Below are 20,693 nucleotides of genomic sequence, written 5' to 3' on the forward strand. Positions count from 1 at the left end.
AACACAAAGTCCTGCTGGATAGGGAAGATTTCTTGGAGAAGATGGAACTTGAACTGGGCTTTAAAGGGTATGTAGGACTTAAGAAAGAGGGAGAGACTATTGTTTCCCAGGTTAGGGGAACAGCTTAAGCTCATAGAGCCTAAAGCAAGACAAAGGACAAAGGACGGAGTAGAGTGGACAAAGAACATTTGCCTGTAGAGTTTCTTATACAGAAGTGGAAAGCAGTGAGATTAGAGAAGTAAATTGGAGGTAGGTTTTAAAGTCTTTTAGGCTGAGAAATCAAAACTTGATTTTTCTGAGAGATTTTTAATTCAGAGTAAAGAAATGGTTAATATTAATCTAGCATTATTTTTTAGAATAGATTGGAGGGCTAAGAAAGTAAAAATAGGGAGATGTGTTGTGGCCTTAATTCAAGAATCCTGTTAAATGTGAGGGACCATGCTAGAATGCAGCAATTTGAATGAAAAGTAGTAATATATTACTAAAGAAGACATGAAAGTGTAGAAGGCAACAAAGAGGAGGAATCAAAGGTATCTTTGCGGTTCCGTGATTGCTACCATTGATGGAAATATCAGAGACTCAAAAGAGACGTGGTTTGGGAACTAGTTCAGTTTTAGAAATGTTGAATTCGAGGTGACAGGAAATCAGTGAAGATGACCAGTAGGCTTTTAGACATGGGGAACAATATGAGGAGAGATCAGGGGACAAGGTAGAATTTCATGTAGGTATGATAGGTCCACCCAAGGGAAAGTCTTAAAGAAGTGTAAAGAAAGGAGCATTAACATTCCTAGGGGATTGGGTACAAAATGAGTGATTTAAAAAATATCTATATATACATATGTATTGTTTATTGGAATTTAGATGCTGTAAGGTTCATAGTCTAGATGTTTTGTATGTGATGAAAAAAACAGCTACTCTTGTTCATTTTTATCTGATACAAAAGTAATATTCTCTTCTTCCTTTGTAAGTCTGTATTAGATATGATGGATCATTTTGCTTTCTAAATAGAAGAAATATATTAGGCATCTGTGGATATTTGGAACTGCTCTATTTCTAGACAATGAAAAGGGAACTTAAACTCAGTAGAGATGTTATGATTTTGTGAGAGATACATGTCCTTATCCTGATGACCTAAAACATAATAATACTGGAAGGCAACTTTGTGCACCAAAAGTGAAATCTAATTAGGAGACCTTTTCCCAGGCAATATCTTTTGCTCTTTTTTTTTCAGCTTTGTTGCATTTAAGCAGATTTTTTTTCCTTCTTGATTGTTTAGTAAAAATAACTGATATGTGGCAAGAACACAGAGATGAATTTGACAATTTACTATTGTAACTGTTCAAGCTATTTTGAGATACCCTAACTTTTTTCCCCATTGGTTTATTTCTTGTAGAATTTTTAGTTTAATCAAATCTAATTCCACAAGAGACATTTCTTGGATTAGTTAACATTCTTAGTCTAAAAACAACTGCCATAATGACTTAATTAGAACTAAATTTTTATCTGCTAGAATTTCATTAAATAGGTTAATTAGTGGGAATATCTGTAGAAAAGTTTTCTGTTTATAAAAGAAAACAAAAATAACCTGAAAAGGAACAGTGGAGTATTTCTGGGGGTTTCACGGTTTATCTGAGGAAGACACTGATCCCTTATCCCTAGATGCTGCTGCTGCTGCTGCTGCTAAGTCGATTCAGTTGTGTCCAACTCTGTGCGACCCCGTAGACGGCAGCCCACCAGGCTCCTCTATCCACGTGATTAGAGAATCCCGTGGACAAGATATAGGTGGCAAGAATACTGGAGTGGGTTACCATTTACTTCTCCAGTACCCCTGGATGGATGTTCCTTAATGCTTATTAACTTGCACTCACCCTTCTCTGCTTTGGCCTTTAAAATCACAACTGGGCAAGAAAACAGTAATTTTCCATAGTTGAAGGATTATATTGTAGTATCCAAAGGCAGTCTTTTTTTTTTTTTTTTTTTTGCTACTGCCAGCATGTTGCTATAGCACTCTGGTACCCCACCAACCAGGGAAATTGGAGCAAAAATAGGAAAGGAATCTGGCATTATATTTTGGCATGTTTTTCTGTTAGTCATGTTTTGAGGACTTTAGTTTGTATATTAGTAAAGATAACTAGAAAAATTGATATTGTGCCATTGGAATAAAGGCAGTTTTTTTTCATACAAGTTAACTTTTTGATGAATCCAACATCAAAAATACACCCTTTAATTTTTAACCAAATGAATAAATATTTTTGGTAATTTGAAAAAGTTAAATATTTGAGAATTGATTGTAATTAAGTCAGTGTGTTAAAAAATAGAATAAGCAGCATAAAATATTAAACTTCTTTTAGTTTTCTAAGCTGATATATTCCATTATTGACATTTTGAAAGTATCTTCAGTGAGTGCTTACCAATGTAAAAACGTGTTTCATTGCTTAATAGAATCTTACAATGAGCAAAAATGTACCCACAGATAATTGTATATTTATATAAATTTCCTATGGATATAAATTGGTATTTCACATATCTGAAAAGTTTTTAGATATTTTTATACCTTTTTGTTAACAGTGTGATGAATTTATAATCTCCACCTGGAACTTACATTTTACTCTTGAGAGTTCAGGACCAAATTCAGTAATTTATTTCTATAAATTCAGATTACATGCTCAGTGGCACTGGAATTCGTGCTCATTTGAAATCATAAGGACCTTTTAATCACAGCCAATTTAAAGGGTAGGACAATATTTCTTAGCAGAATACAAAGTTATATTTCATCATGTTAACTCTAAATTATTTAAGTAAGCAACCAAATGTCAACTTGAAGTAAAGCAGTATATCGCCCTTTGTTCTATAAATATTAACTATGAAATAGATAAACATTAAAAAATAGGAATGCAAGCAAATCACATTTTTATTGAAATGCATGGAGGAAAAGAAACTGAGAATTTTCCTCTTTTTAAAATTATATGAGTCTTATATGTGCAAATTATGGTGCATGAGATACTTATTAAAAATCCATTTCTTTTGTTGATAGCAATTTCGTCATGAAAACCTGGTCAATCTGATTGAAGTTTTTAGACAGAAAAAGAAAATTCATTTGGTGTTTGAATTTATTGACCACACAGTTTTAGATGAGTTACAACATTATTGTCACGGATTAGAGAGTAAACGACTTAGAAAATACCTCTTCCAGATTCTTCGAGCAATTGAATATCTTCACAATAATAATGTAAGTGCTTCAAAGTAACCCAAACTATAGGAAAACCGTGAATTGTAAGTGCCTTTTAAACATTGTTCTGTTTTTATGAAAGTTGTTAAAATTATTTTTCTGTACAATATCAACATTGTGAAAACGGAAAGAAGGTTGGGGGAATTACTACCTTATAATTCAGTCACAGAACCAAAAAACATATTGAACACACAATAATTGTAACTATAAAGCAGACCAACTCTGAGATGCTAAGGAGGTATAGAAAAATCAGCAGTCAACTCTGGTGTCTTTTATTAGTGAAATATATTAAGACATCCAAAGTCAAGCCAGCCCAGATGATGGGAGGTTTGGAAGTAGGAATTGGAAACTAAGCCAGAGGAATGGCAAGAGAATATGGATGCCTTTAGGGAAAGAAAGGAGAGAAAGTGGCTGAGGAGTATAGAGCCTTGTCTTTTAAATCAAGAAAGGAAAGAAGATCAACTGTTTTGATTTTTAGTGTTGCCTTTTAACATTGTTTAATTACTGTTTATTTCAGCAGGTTTTTATGGACATACTTTGTTCCCAACATGAACTCTACTTTCTGTAAAGTTAGACATAGTAAGTGATATTAGGCATAACATCTGGATAGCCTAAGCTTTTTCAGACACCTTAATTTCTAATAGTCTGTCTCAGTGCATCTCCTGTTGCAGCTTTGTTGTAATGGCATCTAGGACTCAGATTGTAATTTCCTTGCCCAAATGGATCCAAGGGGAGGCAGTATAATAGTTAACAGCACACAGTCTCTGGAGTCAGACTATGCTAGGTTTTAACCTAGTAGCTTATCTATAGATAACCACACAACTTGTGTAGCTCACAGTTACATAATGAAAGGTAGTCCTATTACTCTATGGCCCCAGGAAAATTATCTAACCTTTCTGAGCCTCAGTTTCATCATCTGTAAAATAATGCTATAGTATCTCACAGATTTTTTTGTAAAGATCAAATTAGGTAATAGCTATGTAGTATTTAGCACTGTATTAGGTATATTTTAAGTGCTTAATAAACAGTGCTGATAGGGAGTCAGATATAGTTATCTCTATCCCTATAGTGTCTTGCCTGTAGTAGACTAAAAACATTTCTTGAATAATGGGAGACACCAGTCTGAGAGCAGAAAACTTCAAAGAGGGGATAAAATTAAAGTAAGAATTTTGAACTTAGGTGTTTAAATTCAGGCACATAGGGAAATAACCCAAGGGCTTAACAGACAATTGAGATGTCATTGATACACATATGAATATTACCAAGCCATGAAAAAAGGTGAAACATCACCATTTGCAGCAGCATGGATGGACCTAGTGAATATCATACTAAGTTAAATCAGACAGAGAAAGACAAATACGTCACTTAAATGTGGAATCTAAAAAATAATAGTAATGACTCTATATACAAAACAGAAGCAGATTCACAGACATAGGAAACAGACTTACTAAAGGGGAAATCGGAGGGCTAAACTGGGAGTATAGGATTAACAGATACAAACTACTATATGTTAAATAGATAAGCAGCAAGGATTTACTTTATAGCACAGGGAATTATAGTTAATGTCTTATAATACCTATAATGGAAAATAATCTGAAAAGTAATATGTATATAACTGAATCACTTTGCTGTACATCTGAAATTGATGCAATATTTTGATTCAACTATAGTTCACTAAAACAAACAAAAATGGCTTAATAGAATCAAAATGGAGTAAAAATGTAAATGATCTTGAAACTAATAAAATGAATCAAAAAATTTCAAAAGCACATAGAGCTAATAGAACAGAATTATTATCATTGTAATATGGAGTTCTATGCATTTTGGGAGCATTTCACTACAAAATAAGGGAGAATGAAACTTACTGTTTGAATCCAAAATATGATAATTCATATCATATATAAAAATTAACTCTAAATGGATTAATGACCTAAATGTAAGCACCAGAACTATAAAACTCAGTAGAAAACATAGGTGGTAATCTGTGTGGCCATGTGTTAGGCAATAGTTCTTTAGATATGACCTCAAAAGCAAAAGTAATCAAAATAGACAAATTGGACCCCATAAAAATTAAAAACTTTTGTGCATTGAAGGACACCATCAAGAAAGTAAAAAGACAGTTCACAGATGAACTGTGAAAATATTTGAAAATCAAATACGATAAGCAACTAGTTTCTAGATTGTACAAAACACAATTCAACATAAAAAGACAACCCAATTTAAAAATGGGCAAAGGACTTAGCAGACACTTCTCCAAAGAAGATATACAAATGGCTAATAGCACATGAAATGATGCTCAATATCTTGAGTCATTATGGTAATGCATATCAAAAATCGCAGTGAGGTACCATTTCACACTCACTAGGCTGGCTGTAATTTTAAAAATTGACGAGAACGAATGTTGGCAAGGAATTTGAGAAACTGGAACCTTTATACACTGCTGGTGGTAATGTAAAATGGTGCAGCTGCTATGGAAAACAGCTTGGCAGTTCCTCAAAAAGTTAAACATAGAATTAGCATATGACCCAGCAATTTTACTCCTAGGTATCTATCCAAGAGAATTGATAGCATATGTTCACATAAAAACCTGCCCAGGAATGTCGTATAAGCATTATTTAAAATAGCTGAAAAGTAGAAACAAATGTATATTAGCTGATGAATGATAAACAAAATTAAGTATACCCATATAATGGGATTTATTCAGCCTCAAAAAGGAATTGATTGCTGATGCACCCTACAGAATGAGTGAAACCTGAAAACATGTTGAAAAAAATCAAATGCAAAAAACATGTAAGTATAAATTCCACTTAAATGAAAAATTCAGAAGAGGCATTTTTGTCTTCAGATACGATGGAGTCCAATTTGTCTGGGCTTCCCAGATGGCACTAGTGGTAAAGAATTCGTCTGCCAATGCAGGAGACACAAGAGACCTGTGCTCAGTCCCTGGGTTGTCGGAAAGGTCTCCTGGAGAAGGAAATGGCAACCCACTCCAGTATGCTTGCCTGGGAAATCCTATGGACAGAGGAGCCCGGTGGGCTATAGTCCATGGAGTCGCAGAGTTGCACATGACTGAATATCTTTCTTTGATTGCTTTTGCTTTTGATGTCATAATTAAAGCAAAATAAGTTTATATTTGTTTATTTTTGAAGAAATGTCTATTCAAGTTCTCTGCCCATTTTTAAATTGGGTTATTTGTCTTTCTATTGTCAAGTTGTATTTTCTATATTTTGGATAGTAGATCCTTATCAGATACATGGTTTGCTATTATTTTCTCTTGGGTTGCCTTTTTGCTTTCTTAATACGGTTTTTTTCCCCTCTCCGCTTAGTTTTTTTTTAAATCATTTCTTTCTCTTTACTGATATCCTTTATTTGGTGAGACATTCTTTTGATACTTTTCTTTAGTTCTTTAGATATGATTTCCTTTTACCTTGAACATATTTAAACAACACAACAGAAGACTCTACACATGGACATCACCAGATGGCCAACACCGAAATCAGATTGATTATATTCTTTGCAGCCAAAGATGGAGAAGCTCTATACAGTCAGCAAAAACAAGACCAGGAGCTGACTGTGGCTCAGATCATGAACTCCTTATTGCCAAATTCAGACTTAAATTGAAGAAAGAAGGGAAAACCACTATACCATTCAGGTATGACCTAAGTTAAATCCCTTATGATTATACAGTGGAAGTAACAAATAGATTCAAGGGACTAGATCTGATAGAGTGTCTGATGAACTAGGGACATGAACAGAGGTTTGTGAAATTGTACAGGAGACAGGAATCAAGACCATGTCCAAGAAAAAAAAAATGCAGAAAAGCAAAATGGCTATCTGAGGAGGCCTTACAAATAGCTGTGAAAAGGAGAGAAGTGAAGAGCAAAGGAGAAAAGGAAAGATATACCCATTTGAATGCAGAGTTCCAAACAATAGCAAGGAGAGATATGAAAGCCTTCCTCAGCGATCAGTGCAAAGAAATAGAGGAAAACAATAAAATGGGAAAGACTAGAGATCTCTTCAAGAAAATTAGAGATACCAAGGGGACATTTCAGGCAAAGGTGGGCTCAATAAAGGACAGAAATGGTATGGATCTGACAGAAGCAGAAGATATTAAGAAGAGGTGGCAAGAATACACAGAAGAACTGTACAAAAAAGATCTTCACAACCCAGATACTCAACGATGGTGTGATCACTCACCTAGAGCCAGACATCCTGGAATGTGAAGTCAAGTGGGCCTTAGGAAGCATCACTACAAACAAAGCTAGTGAAGGTGATGGAATCCCAGTTGAGCTATTTCAAATCCTGAAAGATGATGCTGTGAAAGCACTGCACTCAATATGTCAACAAATTTGGAAAACTCAGCAGTGGCCACAGGACTGGAAAAGGTCAGTTTTCATTCCAATCCCAAAGAAAGGCAATGCCAAAGAATGCTCAAACTACTGCCCAGTTGTACTCATCTCACACGCTAGTAAAGTAATGCTCAAAATTCTCCAAGCCAGGCTTCAGCAATACGTGAACCGTGAACTTCCAGATGTTCAAACTGATTTTAGAAAAGGCAGAGGAACCAGAGATCAAGTTGCCAGCATCCACTGGATCATGGAAAGAGCAAGAGAGTTCCAAAAAACATCTATTTCTGCTTTATTGACTATGCCAAAGCCTTTGACTGTGTGGATCACAATAAACTGTGGAAAATTCTGAAAGAGATGGGAATACCAGACCACCTGACCTGCCTCTTAAGAAACCTATATACAGGTCAGGAAGCACCAGTTAGACCTGGACATGGAACAACAGACTGGTTCCAAAGAGGAAAAGGAGTACATCAAGGCTGTATATTGTCGCCCTGCTTATTTAACTTATATGCAGAGTACATCATGAGAAACGCTGGGCTGGAAGAAGCACAAGCTGGAATCAAGATTGCTGGGAGAAATATCAATAACTTCAGATATGCAGATGACACCACCCTTATGGCAGAAAGTGAAGAAGAACTAAAGAGCTTCTTGATGAAAGTGAAAGAGGAGAGTGAAAAAGTTGGCTTAAAGCTCAACATTCAGAAAATGAAGATCATGGCATCTGGTCCCATCACTTCATGGCAAGTAGATGGGGAAACAGTGGACACAGTAGCTGACTTTATTTTGGGGGGCTCCAAAATCAGTGCAGATGGTGATTACAGCCATGAAATTAAAAGATGCTTACTCCTTGGAAGGAAAGTTATGACCAACCTAGACAGCATGTTAAAAAGCAGAGACATTATTTTGCCAACAAATGTCCATCTAGTCAAGGCTATGGTTTTTCCAGTAGTCATGTATGGATGTGAGAGTTGGACTATAAAAAAAGCTGAGCACAGAAGAATTGATGCTTTTGAACCATGGTGTTGGAGAAGACTCTTGCGAGTCCCTTGGACTGCAAGGAGATCCAGCCAGTCCATCCTAAAGGAAATCAGTCATGGGTGTTCACTGGTAGGACTGATGTTGAAGCTGAAACTCCAATACTTTGGCCACCTCATGCGAAGAGCTGACTCATTTGAAAAGACCCTGATGCTGGGAAAGATTGAGGGCAGAAGGGGACGACAGAGGATGAGATGGTTGGATGGCATCACCGACTCGATGGACATGAGTTTGGGTTGACTCCGGGAGTTGGTGATGGACAGGGAGGCCTGGCGTGCTGCAGTTCATGGAGTCACAAAGGGCCAGACACAACTGAGCGACTGAACTGAAATGAACTGAATAGTCTTTTTCTTGCAGGTTATATCTGGGCTTCTTCAGGCAAAGCTTCTTATTGACTGCTTTTTCCCCTTATGCATGGGCATATATCTTCCTTTGCACACCTTTTTGGGGGAATTTTCTTGGAAATTTTATAATTTTTTGTTGAGAACTGGACATGTAAAATAATACATTGTGGCAATCTGGAGATCAGAATTTCCCATGTCTCAAGGTTTGCAGTTGTAACTGTTAGTTATTTTCCTGAACTAATTTGTGAAGTCTGTATTGTTTGTCATATGTGACCACTGAAATCTGCTCAGTTAGCTTACTGGTCAGCTAATGTTTGAACAGAGAATTCCTTAAACTCATGAAACTAATAAATCTCTCAGCCATATTTACTGGGTATTTACTGAAGGCTCCTTCTCTCTCTGTGTTGGGGTATATCTTCAGTGTTTAGGCAGAGAGTTTACAACTTAGCCCTTTTTGCTTGTGTAGAACCTAAATTCCACCAGACTTTGAACTGTGGTGTTGGAGAAGACTCTTGAGAGTCCCTTGGACTGCAAGGAGATCCAACCAGTCCATTCTGAAGGAGATCAACCCTGGGATTTCTTTGAAAGGAATGATGCTAAAGCTGAAACTCCAGTACTTTGGCCACCTCATGCGAAGAGTTGACTCATTGGAAAAGACTCTGATGCTGGGAGGGATTGGGGGCAGGAGAAGAAGGGGACGACCGAGGATGAGATGGCTGGATGGCATCACGGACTCGATCGATGCGAGTCTGAGTGAACTCTGGGAGTTGGTGATGGACAGGGAGGCCTGGCATGCTACGATTCATGGGGTCGCAAAGAGTCGGACACGACTGAGCGACTGAACTGACTGAGAGCTTAGGGACAATCTCAGGTCTTTCCTAGTGTGTGCACAGCTGGGCATGTACCCTTCATGATTCTAAGTAATATGTTGGAACTTTCCAAATCCTTTATGGACATCTCACTCCCAGCCTCTCTTTTTAATTAAGTGTTTTGGTCAGCTTGTTGTTTGTCCTGTTATAGCTCCCTCAGGTGGCTATAATGTTATTTGCTACTGCTGCTGCTGCTGCTAAGCCATTTCAGTCTTGTCCGTCTCTGTGCGACCCCATAGACGGCAGCCTACCAGGCTCCTCTGTCCCTGGGATTCTCCAGGCAAGAACACTGGAGTGGGTTGCCATTGCCTTCTCCAGTAATGTTATTTAGTAGATGCTAACTGTTTCTGACAAAGGCCCTTTGCCCTGGGCAAGCTCTGAGTTAGGTCAGTGAAGACAAGACTTCTAGTGGCATTTTCCAGTAATCTGACAGACATGTTAGATAATGATAGTTACCTGGGAATGGGGCTTTGGAGGAGATACAACCCTATAGCTAGGGGATACAGCTTCCTCTGGTGGCTACTAGGCTGCTAGTTTTCACCATGATTTGGGGGCTGTTGGTCTACAAATCTACCAGGAACTGGGGAGTGGGGAATAAAAATAGGATAACTCAAGAATACCAGTGGATCATATGGTGAGGTTATGTTTTAACGTTTTGAAGAAACTGCAAAACTGTTTTTTCCAAAGTGGCTATACCATTTTATATCCCCATCAACAATGTATCAGTTTTTCTGTGTCCTCCCAGTATTGTTATTGTCTTTCGATTATCACTATCCCAGTGGATGTGAAGTGGTATCTCTCTGTTTGTTTGTTTTGAGCAATAAAACTGTCTTTATTCACAAATGACATGATCATTTCTGTAGAAAATTTTATGGAATCTACAGTAAAGTTAAAAGAACTAAGCTGTAAGTTTATGAAGATTGTAGGATAGAAGATCAATATACCAAAATTATTTGTATTTCTGCGTATTAGCAAACTCAGAAACTGAATTAAAAATACCACTGTAATGACATCAAAAACATAAAATACTTAGAGAAAATAAATACACTGAAAACTATTAAACATTGATGAGAAAAATTAGAGAAAATCTAAACACATAGAAATACTATGTTTATAGAGGTCTCAGTGTGGTTGTGGAAGACCAAAGAGGATGTTGCTAAAACTGAATTTTAGAAGTTGGAATTCAGAGAGTGCTTGATTCTCAAAGATAACAAAATTCTGCATGTAGTCAGGGTGTTAACTGTTAAAAAGAGTGAACATCTTAGGGTGTCAACTGAGTGTATCTTTATGCATGTTTAGAGCACTGAGGAGGAGGGTCATAGCTGTGTAGTAGGCAGAATATGTAAAGTGATATTTTAAAGCGCTTTTCCATGTCTATTTTTGCTCATGTTATATTCTCAGATCTTGGTATAGTACCTGGCATGTAGTAGTCACTCAGTAAAAGTTGTGAAAGTAAAAAGGGACTAACAAAGTTTTACAGATGGTGCCTTTAAGGTGATTCATTACCCTAAGATAATTATTTGGCCAATTAGGAGGAAGACTTGAGGCAGAACAAAAGCTAATCCCCAAAGCTTATAGCAATAAGTTATATAAAAAAGGAAAGATCCCAGAATTCTCTCACCAAGATATTTTCACTTGTGCTGTGATACTTTGCTGGTGATGAGAGTATGCTTAATACATTTGATAAAGTTTTTAAATGCCTTCATTGTTTCAGGCACTGTACTGGGCATGGGGGATATAGCCTGAACAAAACAGATACACATCTTACCCTCATGGAACTTACTGTCCAATGGGAATGACAAGTAAATAGGCAAATAATAATAAAGCATTATTATTAACTGTGAAGGAGGAAATGTAGAATAATATATAAAAGGAACCTCTTTATTGCAGACATCTCAGCTGAGACATAAGGAAATAGTTGGCGAGGCAGTGTTCTAGGCAGTTGGAACAGCATTAGCAAACGCAAACAGTGATGACACAAAGCTGGAAAATTGGGAAACTAATATTCTATAGGCTAGGGAAGAACGGCTGAGAATGTGAGCAGAGGCCAAATCCTTTAAGTCCTTACCAGCCATTTTACGTAGCTTCAAATTTGTCCTATGGCATGGGGAATCCTTGAAGGAGTGCCATAATCACACACATGATTTTAAAATAATACTCAGGTTTCGTTGTGGGCAATGAATGGGAGGGGATCAGAGGGAATTCAGGGAAACCATTTAGTAAATAATAATTTTGATAAGAGAGCTGAGGGAACTTGAACTAGGGAAAGAAGTGGATGGAGAGAATATGGGACCTGAGGGAGAAATGTGTCTTGATTTCTGGCTTGAGCCTTGAGGTCAATGTTGGTTCCATTCACTGAGCTAAAGGACTCTTAAGAACAAATGGGTTTGGAGGAAAAGATAATCCATTTAGTTTTTAATTATCTGAGTTTGTGGTAGTGTGTGGGTCAGCCTTATGGGACTTCTTGCAGGCTTCCACTTCTTATGGAAACCCAGAGAAGTATCTTGGTTAGAGATAGAAATATGGAAATCATTAGTATATAGATAGTTACTAAGGCCTGTAAGAGTAGGTGAGATTGAGATGAAACAGCCAATAGGTGGGAAGAAGCCCGAAAGAATATGGTATTCCCATAACCAAGAAAGTGCCAAAAAAAAAAAGTGGATGAGATTGTGCAAGAAAGAAGATGCATGAGAAGGGAAGCCTAAGACCAGAACCCTAGATTTACAGACAGAGGAAAACAAACTGCCATTGGAGGAAACTGGTCCCAGAAGTCGGGAATGCAGGAGTGGTTGGCTATATTTTTACACTAAGATATCTAACGAGGTCTTCCCTGGTGGCTCAGCTGGTAAAGAATCGCCTGCAATGCAGGAAACCTGTGTTCGATCCCTGGGTTACGAAGATCCCCTGGGGAAGGGAACGGCAGCTACCAACTCCAGTATTCTGGCCCAGAGAATTCCATGGACTATATATAGTCCATGAGGGTCGCAAAGAGTAGGACACGACTGAGCAATTTTCATTTCACATCTGGCAAGATATGTATCGAGGGGTGTCTGTTGGATGTAGCAACAATGAAGTTGTTGATGACTTTGGCCTGGACACTTTTTAAAATTAATTTTTATTGGAATATAGCTGTTTTGCGAGCTTCCCAGGTGGCACAGTTGGTAAAAAATCCACCTGCCAATGCAGGAGATGTAAGAGATGTGGGTTTGACCCCTGGGTCAGAAAGATCCCCTGGAGTAGAAAATGGCTCCCCACTCCCATATTCTTGCCTGAAAAGTTTCCTGGACAGAGGAGCCTGGTGTCCTACAGTCCATGGGGTCACAGAGAGTCAGACACAACTAAGGCACTAAGCAAATAGTTGTTTTAAATTGTTAGTTTCTGCTGCACAGCAAAGTGAATCATATATATATATATATATATATATATATATATATATATATTCCCACATTTTTTAATTTCCTTCCCATTTAGGGCTCCGCAGAGCATTGAATAGAGTTGCTAGGGCAGTTTGAATGGGGGAGCAGAAGACAGATTGCTCACCTTCCACTTGAGCAGTGAATGAGTGATCAGAAAGTGAATAAGTAAAAATAATGTTTTCAAGAAGTTTAGCTATGAAGGAAATGAGACAAAGGGCAATACCTGAAGTGTGACACAGGGTTAATGGAAAGTTAAACTTTTTCAATTAAGTTCTTTTTTATTACTTTTTCTCTTAGGAATGCGATTTATCTTTTCAGTATTACCTTCATTATTATCTTTTCAAGGGGTTGGGACGATCCCCTGGAGTAGAAAATAGCAACCCACTACAGTATTCTTGCCTGGAAAATACCATGCACAGAGGAGCTTAGTGGGCTACAGTCAGTGGGGCACGAAGAGTCAGACACAACTGAGCACACATACACAACTATTTATAGTTACATATTTTTGCACTGTGTAGTTAATCCTTTGCATGTGGTAAGAAAATAACTTTACTATCTTAATTAGCTAGATTTTCTCTTAATTGTTGAGAAATTTTCTAGATAATTAAACCTCATTTTAATGTATTACATCTTCTGTTTGTTTTTTAGATCATTCATCGAGATATAAAACCTGAGAATATTTTAGTATCCCAATCAGGAATTACTAAACTCTGTGATTTTGGCTTTGCACGAACGCTAGCAGCTCCTGGAGATGTTTATACGGACTATGTGGCCACACGCTGGTATAGAGCTCCAGAATTAGTATTAAAAGATACCTCTTATGGAAAGTATGTATAGTTGGGGATCCTGCCTGGCCTTTCCTAGCCATCTCTTTTTTCCCTCGGTGTATCTGTTACCTGAACTACTGACAAACTCTGCCTTCTGCATCTAGGCTTGCGATAGAAAAGGGACACCCCCAAATAGAGCAGAGAGACCCTAGACATCTATCCTGCTTCTATTGATGTTGCCACACTTGCCCCCTGGAGCTGAGTGGCCCCAGCCCCAGGAAACTTATGCAGAAACCTCTGGCTATCATCGGTGCTTGCCTTAAGCTGTGCCCCACCCTTTACAGAGTGGCCTCCTTGCTTCTCTGTAGACTCTAGATTCTGCAAAGATTTTAAAATCTATTCTGCCAGTGTTATCACAAGTTTCCTAGTTCCTGAGTATGGCAAAGTCTTTGCAAACACTGACAAATACTAATTTTTAAATTGTACTAGATATTTCAAAAAGTAGAAAGGCCTCAGTCTATTGTGAATCAGTAAAAATAGTATAGGAAACAACAATCTAATAAACAAATAATGAATGCTGAAGAATGTAAAGACACCATCAAGAGTGTGAGGGTTACAAATTCCTCCGTATCCTCACCAGCACTGATTATCTGACTTTTGGATTCTAGTTATCCTTATCAGTGTAAAGTGGTATCTCCTTATGGGTTTGATTTCCATTTCTTTGATAAATAATGATTTTTGGACTTCATTGTTGATCTTTTTATGTGCTTATTGACCATTTATATAGCTTCCTTGGAGAAATTTTTATTCAGATCCTTAGCCCTTTTAAAATTAGACTGGCTTTTTATTATTAAATTGTAAGAATTCTTTGTATATCTGGATATAAATTCCTTATCAGATACTTGTTTGCAGATATTTTCTCTTATTTAGATGCCTCTTGATTTTCTTGATGGTGTGTATCATTAGAGAAACAGAGTTTTTAATTTCAATGAAGTTCATTCTGTCTGTTTTTACGCTTTTGGTTTTGCCAAATCCAAGACTGTGAAACGCCTCTGTTTTAAGAGGTTTATAGTTCTAGTTCTTAGATTTGAGTCTTCCATCCATTTTGAGTCAATTTTTATAAGTGGTGTAAGACAAGGTCATGGACATAGGTTCAATCACTGGTTGGGTAACTAAGATCCTGCAAAGTCGCACAGCATAGCCAAAAAAAAAGGTTTTTAAGAAAAGATGTTTTATATATTTCTCCATGAAAGAGTGATTTATTCTCATCTGTTTCAGACCTGTGGATATCTGGGCTTTGGGCTGTATGATCATTGAGATGGCCACTGGAAATCCCTATCTTCCTAGCAGCTCTGATTTGGATTTACTTCATAAAATTGTTTTAAAAGTAGGTAGGTATTACTGAAATGTACTGTTAAATGCCTAAATAAGTGTTTTCAGATAAATTCTGCTTGATTTTCAAATTTAGTCTATCTTTGTAAGAATAAAGAAGCATATTGTTTTGATAGATGAAAGTAGATGGATGCTTTGGGCTAATAAAAAAAAAGGTAGAAAAATTCTGTTTTTGAAAATAATATATTTTTTTCAGTTCAGTTCAATTCAGTCGCTCAGTTGTGTCCGACTCTTTGCGACCCCATGAATCGCAGCACGCCAGGCCTCCCTGTCCTGGATGCAAATAGCTGTACCATGTTGATGGTTGATACTAAGAAAAATAGTAAAATAGGAACCTACTTCAGTTTGTCTGAAAGTTTTTATAAAATTTTGGCTTCTACAAATATTTGCCTCTTTCAAAGAGGACTTTTAAATAATAGAAATTGATTTTGGTGCTCTTTTAAAGTGCTTGGAAATAGAAAACCAGTTGTTTACTAAGAAAACTTTTATTAACCACAGTAGATAAGCAGATAGCTAAATATCTTATTCAAAAATATGTTTGATGATAGCTGAATTATTTGATGATCTGCTTTGACTACCCAAACATTTTCATGGTTAATGTTGCTCATGGGGTTTCAAAGATATATTTTTGATTGAGGAGCTTGAGCAACCTATTTTGTGATGAGAAAGCTATACATAAACATATAATTACAGGATCATGAGGAAGGTACTTTGAACAACTCTAAAAACTGTGAATCTGGATAAATATTGGTTAAAGATACAGTTCAGACCCTTAAAGCATCATACTTTTTTCTGTCATATTTAAAATTCTGGTTATGAGATTAATGGTGAGAGAACTCTAGAGATGATGGGATCAGTTTTGTCATTTTACAAATGAGAAAACGAAGATATAGAAAGGGAAGATTTGCCCAAGGTCACAGAACTAGTTAAGAGCAAAACTAGTGGTAGAACTTAGCTCTTTCCGGTCCTATTCATAGTTCTCTACATTCTGCTACTAATCTATAGCCTTGTTTTTTCTTTACAATATTTCTATTTCTATATAATTTTAGTATTTTAGCTGTTTTGAATAAGACTTTGCCGATGACCACTTGCTAGATAAACCATTTTGATACCCTTATGGAAACACATAAAAGTTTGAATGTGCCTTTTCTAATAGCATTATATATCATGTCTTGTATTTTGAAAAAAGAAAATGCACCTGTGGTTTTTTATTCTCTACTGCCTATGTGCTATCAACAGATTACTGGGGAACTCACTTTTTTATGCTGTATTCAGAAGATAGTTCCTTATGCTATATTCAGAAGATAGTTTCTTGTTCAATTTTAAAAAATTGAGAGAACTTAATTGTTATTCTTTCTTTCAGTAATTTGATGCAGACAACATAACAATTTGATTATTTTGATTGTAGAATAATATCCCTGTTTTCTTATGTATGTATTTTTTTCTCTTTTCAGGCAATTTGACACCTCACTTGCAGAATATCTTTTCCAAGAGTCCCATTTTTGCTGGGGTGGTCCTTCCTCAAGTTCAACATCCCAAAAGTGCAAGAAAAAAATACCCAAAGCTAAATGGATTGTTGGCTGACATAGTTCATGTATGTTAAGAGATTAAGGACTTGTTTCTTGGAAATTTGCATAAATTATAATACAGTTTAAGATATGACTTTAATGAAATTCCAAAAGGATTCCTGGAGTAATATTAACTGTTCAAAGTTACTATATTCTTCTGTGTTTATGTATTTAGTTCAGAGAAGTTAAAAGTCACAGACTGTTAGAATTGAAAGGCCCCTGGGATAATCCAGTCTATTCTTTTTTGTTAATTCCAATTTTATTGATAAACTGGAAAATTTTAAGGATAAACTGGAAAATGTTAAGGACTTACCATGTTGATCAACACCTCTTAACAGCCAGTCTTCCCAGCAGCTACCCAAGAGATTTCTTCCTTGTACAGTGATATTCTAAGGTATGTCGAGGCATTGGCAGCTATAGTTGTAATGTAGTTTGAGGATATACCAGTGCCAAAATTCAGGTTGATTTGGAGAAAACAAAAACATTATATAGCACTTTTAAATTAGTTTAAAATTTAAATTTTATTTTGAACTGCATAATAAATATACCAGCATACTTAGAATAGAATTCAAGAAGTGAGAGAGCTACTTGCTTCTGTTTATTTTCTCTTCCCAGCCAATTTTCTTTCCCAGGGTCAATTAACTTGTCTTACTTCTAATATACAGCCCTTAAAAAAAGTGGTAATCTGACTTCAAAGCAAGTATAGCATGGTGTTTATGAGAGAGGGCTCTGAATTCACATGAAATTTTTTTAAAACCCAGCTCTGTTACTAATTAGCTCCATAAACTTGAGCAAGTCAATCTCCATGCCTCAGTTTACTGAGTTATAAAACAACATTAACAATATTTATTTTCTGGAGCTGGAGGATAAAATGAGCTAATGGTAGAAATGTTCTTAGCACAAAGCCTAGAATAAGCTGTCAACAAATGTTGTTAATGTTAACTGTTGTTGCTGTCTTTTAGATAAAACTAAACATGACATGTAACACCTAAAGACTTATCAAAGGAAGAAAGTTATTTCTTTGGTAACTGTAAAGAACTAGAGTTTATTAAAGGATCAGTTTTTTGCTACATTTTCCACTTTAATTTCTTTTTTTTCATGTCATAGTTTTGATTTTACAAAGAATACATAATGATCATAAAAAAATAGAATACTTGATAGAGAAGTTAACATTTTCCCAACCCCTGCAATCCAGGAAAAATTACTGTTGATGTTTTGGTTTATATACTTTTCCCAACCAAATACATGTGTAACAGTTTATGCTTTTTAAAAGGTGTCATACTTTATTGTTGTTTAGTCACTAAGTCCTGTTTGACTCTTTTGTGACCCCATGGACTGTAGCCTTCCAGGCTCCTCTGTCCATGGGATTTCCCAGGCAAGAATACAGAAATGCGTTGCCATTTCCTTCTTGAGGGGATCTTCCCCACTCAGGGATGGAACCCACATCTGCTGCATTGGCAGGCGGTTTCTTTGCCACTGAGCCACCTGGGAAGCCCTGTCTTACTTTATACACTGCTATGTAACCTGTTTATTTTCACTTAGCATTATAGTCTATGGGGTCGCACAGAGTCGGACGTGACTGAAGCGACTTAGCAGCAGCAGCAGCAGCAGCAGCATTATAGTTTAAGCACACTGCCATGTCAGTAAATATGGAGCTGTGTCATAATTTTAGTGTTTGCATAGTGTTTCATTGTGTGACTATACCATAGTTTATCTTGAAATTTTGGACACTAGGTTTCAAGTTTTTTCCTTATTGGTAAAGATGCTGCAGTAAACATCTTTTATATGTCTGTATGAGCTTGTGGTATTATTTGCTTGGGATAAATTCCTAGAAGTGTGACTGGTAGACCAAAGGGTTTATACTTGTTAGGACTTTTGGTATATCTTGCTATTTTTTCCTCCAGAAAGATTTCATAGATTTATACTCAAGTAGCATTGGGTATAAATCTGTATTCTCAATCTAACATTGAATATTATAATATTAAAAATATTTGCAACTTAATTAACTAGAGATACAGTATATTTTTAAAAATTGCACTTCCTTCATTACGGGGAAATTGGGCATGTTACTGACATTAATTGGTCATTTGTAGTTCTTATTTTAAGAATCCTTAAACTATTTGTGATTTAAAGTATACTTTTACATTGACTTGCCAAATAATCATATTAGTGTCCTGTTTTATATATTCTAAATACTTTTTTCAACTTGAATAATCCAGTGATTTGGAATGCCACATTTATCATAGACAGATTGCTTATACATGCTGAGGTATATTTGTATTTCAATGATTTCTCTCCTTATTCTATTACAAGTACAATTTTGATTATTATAACTTTCAAATACATTTTTTTTTTTTGGTCACACCATGCAGCTTGTGGGATCTTAGTTCCCCAACCAGTGATTGAACCTGGGCCCTGGCAGTGAAAGCGCTGAGTCCTAACCACTGGACCGCCAAAGAATTTCCTAAAATACATCTTAATACCTGGTGTAGAGCATGTATTTTTTCCCCTAGATTTAAAATTTTTAAACAATATTATAATGGTATAATTTCTATACAGTAAACTACATGATTTCAGATGTACAATTTGATGAGTTTGGGTAAATGTATACATACCTGTAAAACCACCACTACAATCAACATACCTAAAATTTCCATCACTTCCCAAAATGTCCTTGCATCCTTTTGTCATCCAACTTTCCCTTCATTCCTGTCCCTAAATAACCACTGATTTATTTTCCACTATAGTTTATATTTTCTAGAATAGTCTGTAAATGGAATCAAACAGTGTATATATTCTTTCATGTCAGTCTTTTTTAACTCAGCGTATAGCCTAGAGATTCAGTTCATGTTTTTGTGTGTATCAGTAGTTTATTCCTTTTTATTGCTGAGTAATATTCCATGTATGAACATATCACACTTTTAAAAAAAAATCTGTTTCCCTGTTTTGGGTTTTTTCCTCTTTTTGGCTACTACAAGTAAAATTGCTGTTGACATTCACTTCTAAGTCTTCGTGTAGGTGTGTGTTTTTATTTTAGGAGGGACAACAGCCAGTCTGTTTCTCAAAGTGTCATATTTTACATTTTCCAAACCAGGGCAAACGTTTAAATTCTGTAAATTATACTGTTTACAGAAGGAATATTTATCTGCTTCCAATTGGCTGTGACCTTTTAGCTTTTTTCTTCCTAAGTTTTATTGATGGGTAACTATTAATGTTCTAAAATAAGCACATGCTTTTAGCTAGTTTGTCTTAAGGATATGACTATTCTCACATCATAAAGACGAAAATAGACTTTATGAGTCAATTTTTAAAAATTGTGGTAAAAAAATAGAACCACACAACATAAAATCTATCCTCTTAACCAAATTTTAAAATGTACAGTGTGATATTGTTAACTATAAGCAAATTCTTGTATAGCAGATCTCTATAACTTTGTCTGTCAATCAATTTAAACTAGACTTTGTGAAATAATCAGAAGTGTAATGTTATATGCAATTACTTTGTACATTCTGGATTTTAACTATTGTTTCCATTTATGAGATCTTAGACCAATTACTTGTCCTCTTTGGGCCTTAGTCTCCTCATCTGTACAATGAGGATAGTAGTAGTACCCATCTTGCAGGGTTGTTGTTGGGATCAGGCAATAGGAAAAGACTAGATAGAGTGTTATATGACAAACACATAATAAACATAAATAAAAGTTACCTATTATTAGTATGTTTTG

General features: G+C 36.1%; 1 protein-coding gene across 2 annotated transcripts in view; it reads left to right on the top strand.

Moving 5' to 3' along the window:
* CDKL3 (cyclin dependent kinase like 3) overlaps positions 1-20,693 on the top strand; it is a 32,347-nt gene that overhangs the window by 578 nt on the left and 11,076 nt on the right. For both annotated transcript variants that reach the window (XM_005682941.2, XM_018051729.1), the window contains exons 2-5: positions 3,035-3,229; positions 13,891-14,069; positions 15,288-15,400; positions 16,856-16,995. In XM_005682941.2, the coding sequence (XP_005682998.1) occupies positions 3,035-3,229; positions 13,891-14,069; positions 15,288-15,400; positions 16,856-16,995 (627 nt within the window). The remainder of the gene's footprint in view (positions 1-3,034; positions 3,230-13,890; positions 14,070-15,287; positions 15,401-16,855; positions 16,996-20,693) is intronic.

Source organism: Capra hircus, chromosome 7 (genome assembly GCF_001704415.2).
Source record: "Capra hircus breed San Clemente chromosome 7, ASM170441v1, whole genome shotgun sequence".
Classification (NCBI taxonomy): domain Eukaryota; kingdom Metazoa; phylum Chordata; class Mammalia; order Artiodactyla; family Bovidae; genus Capra; species Capra hircus.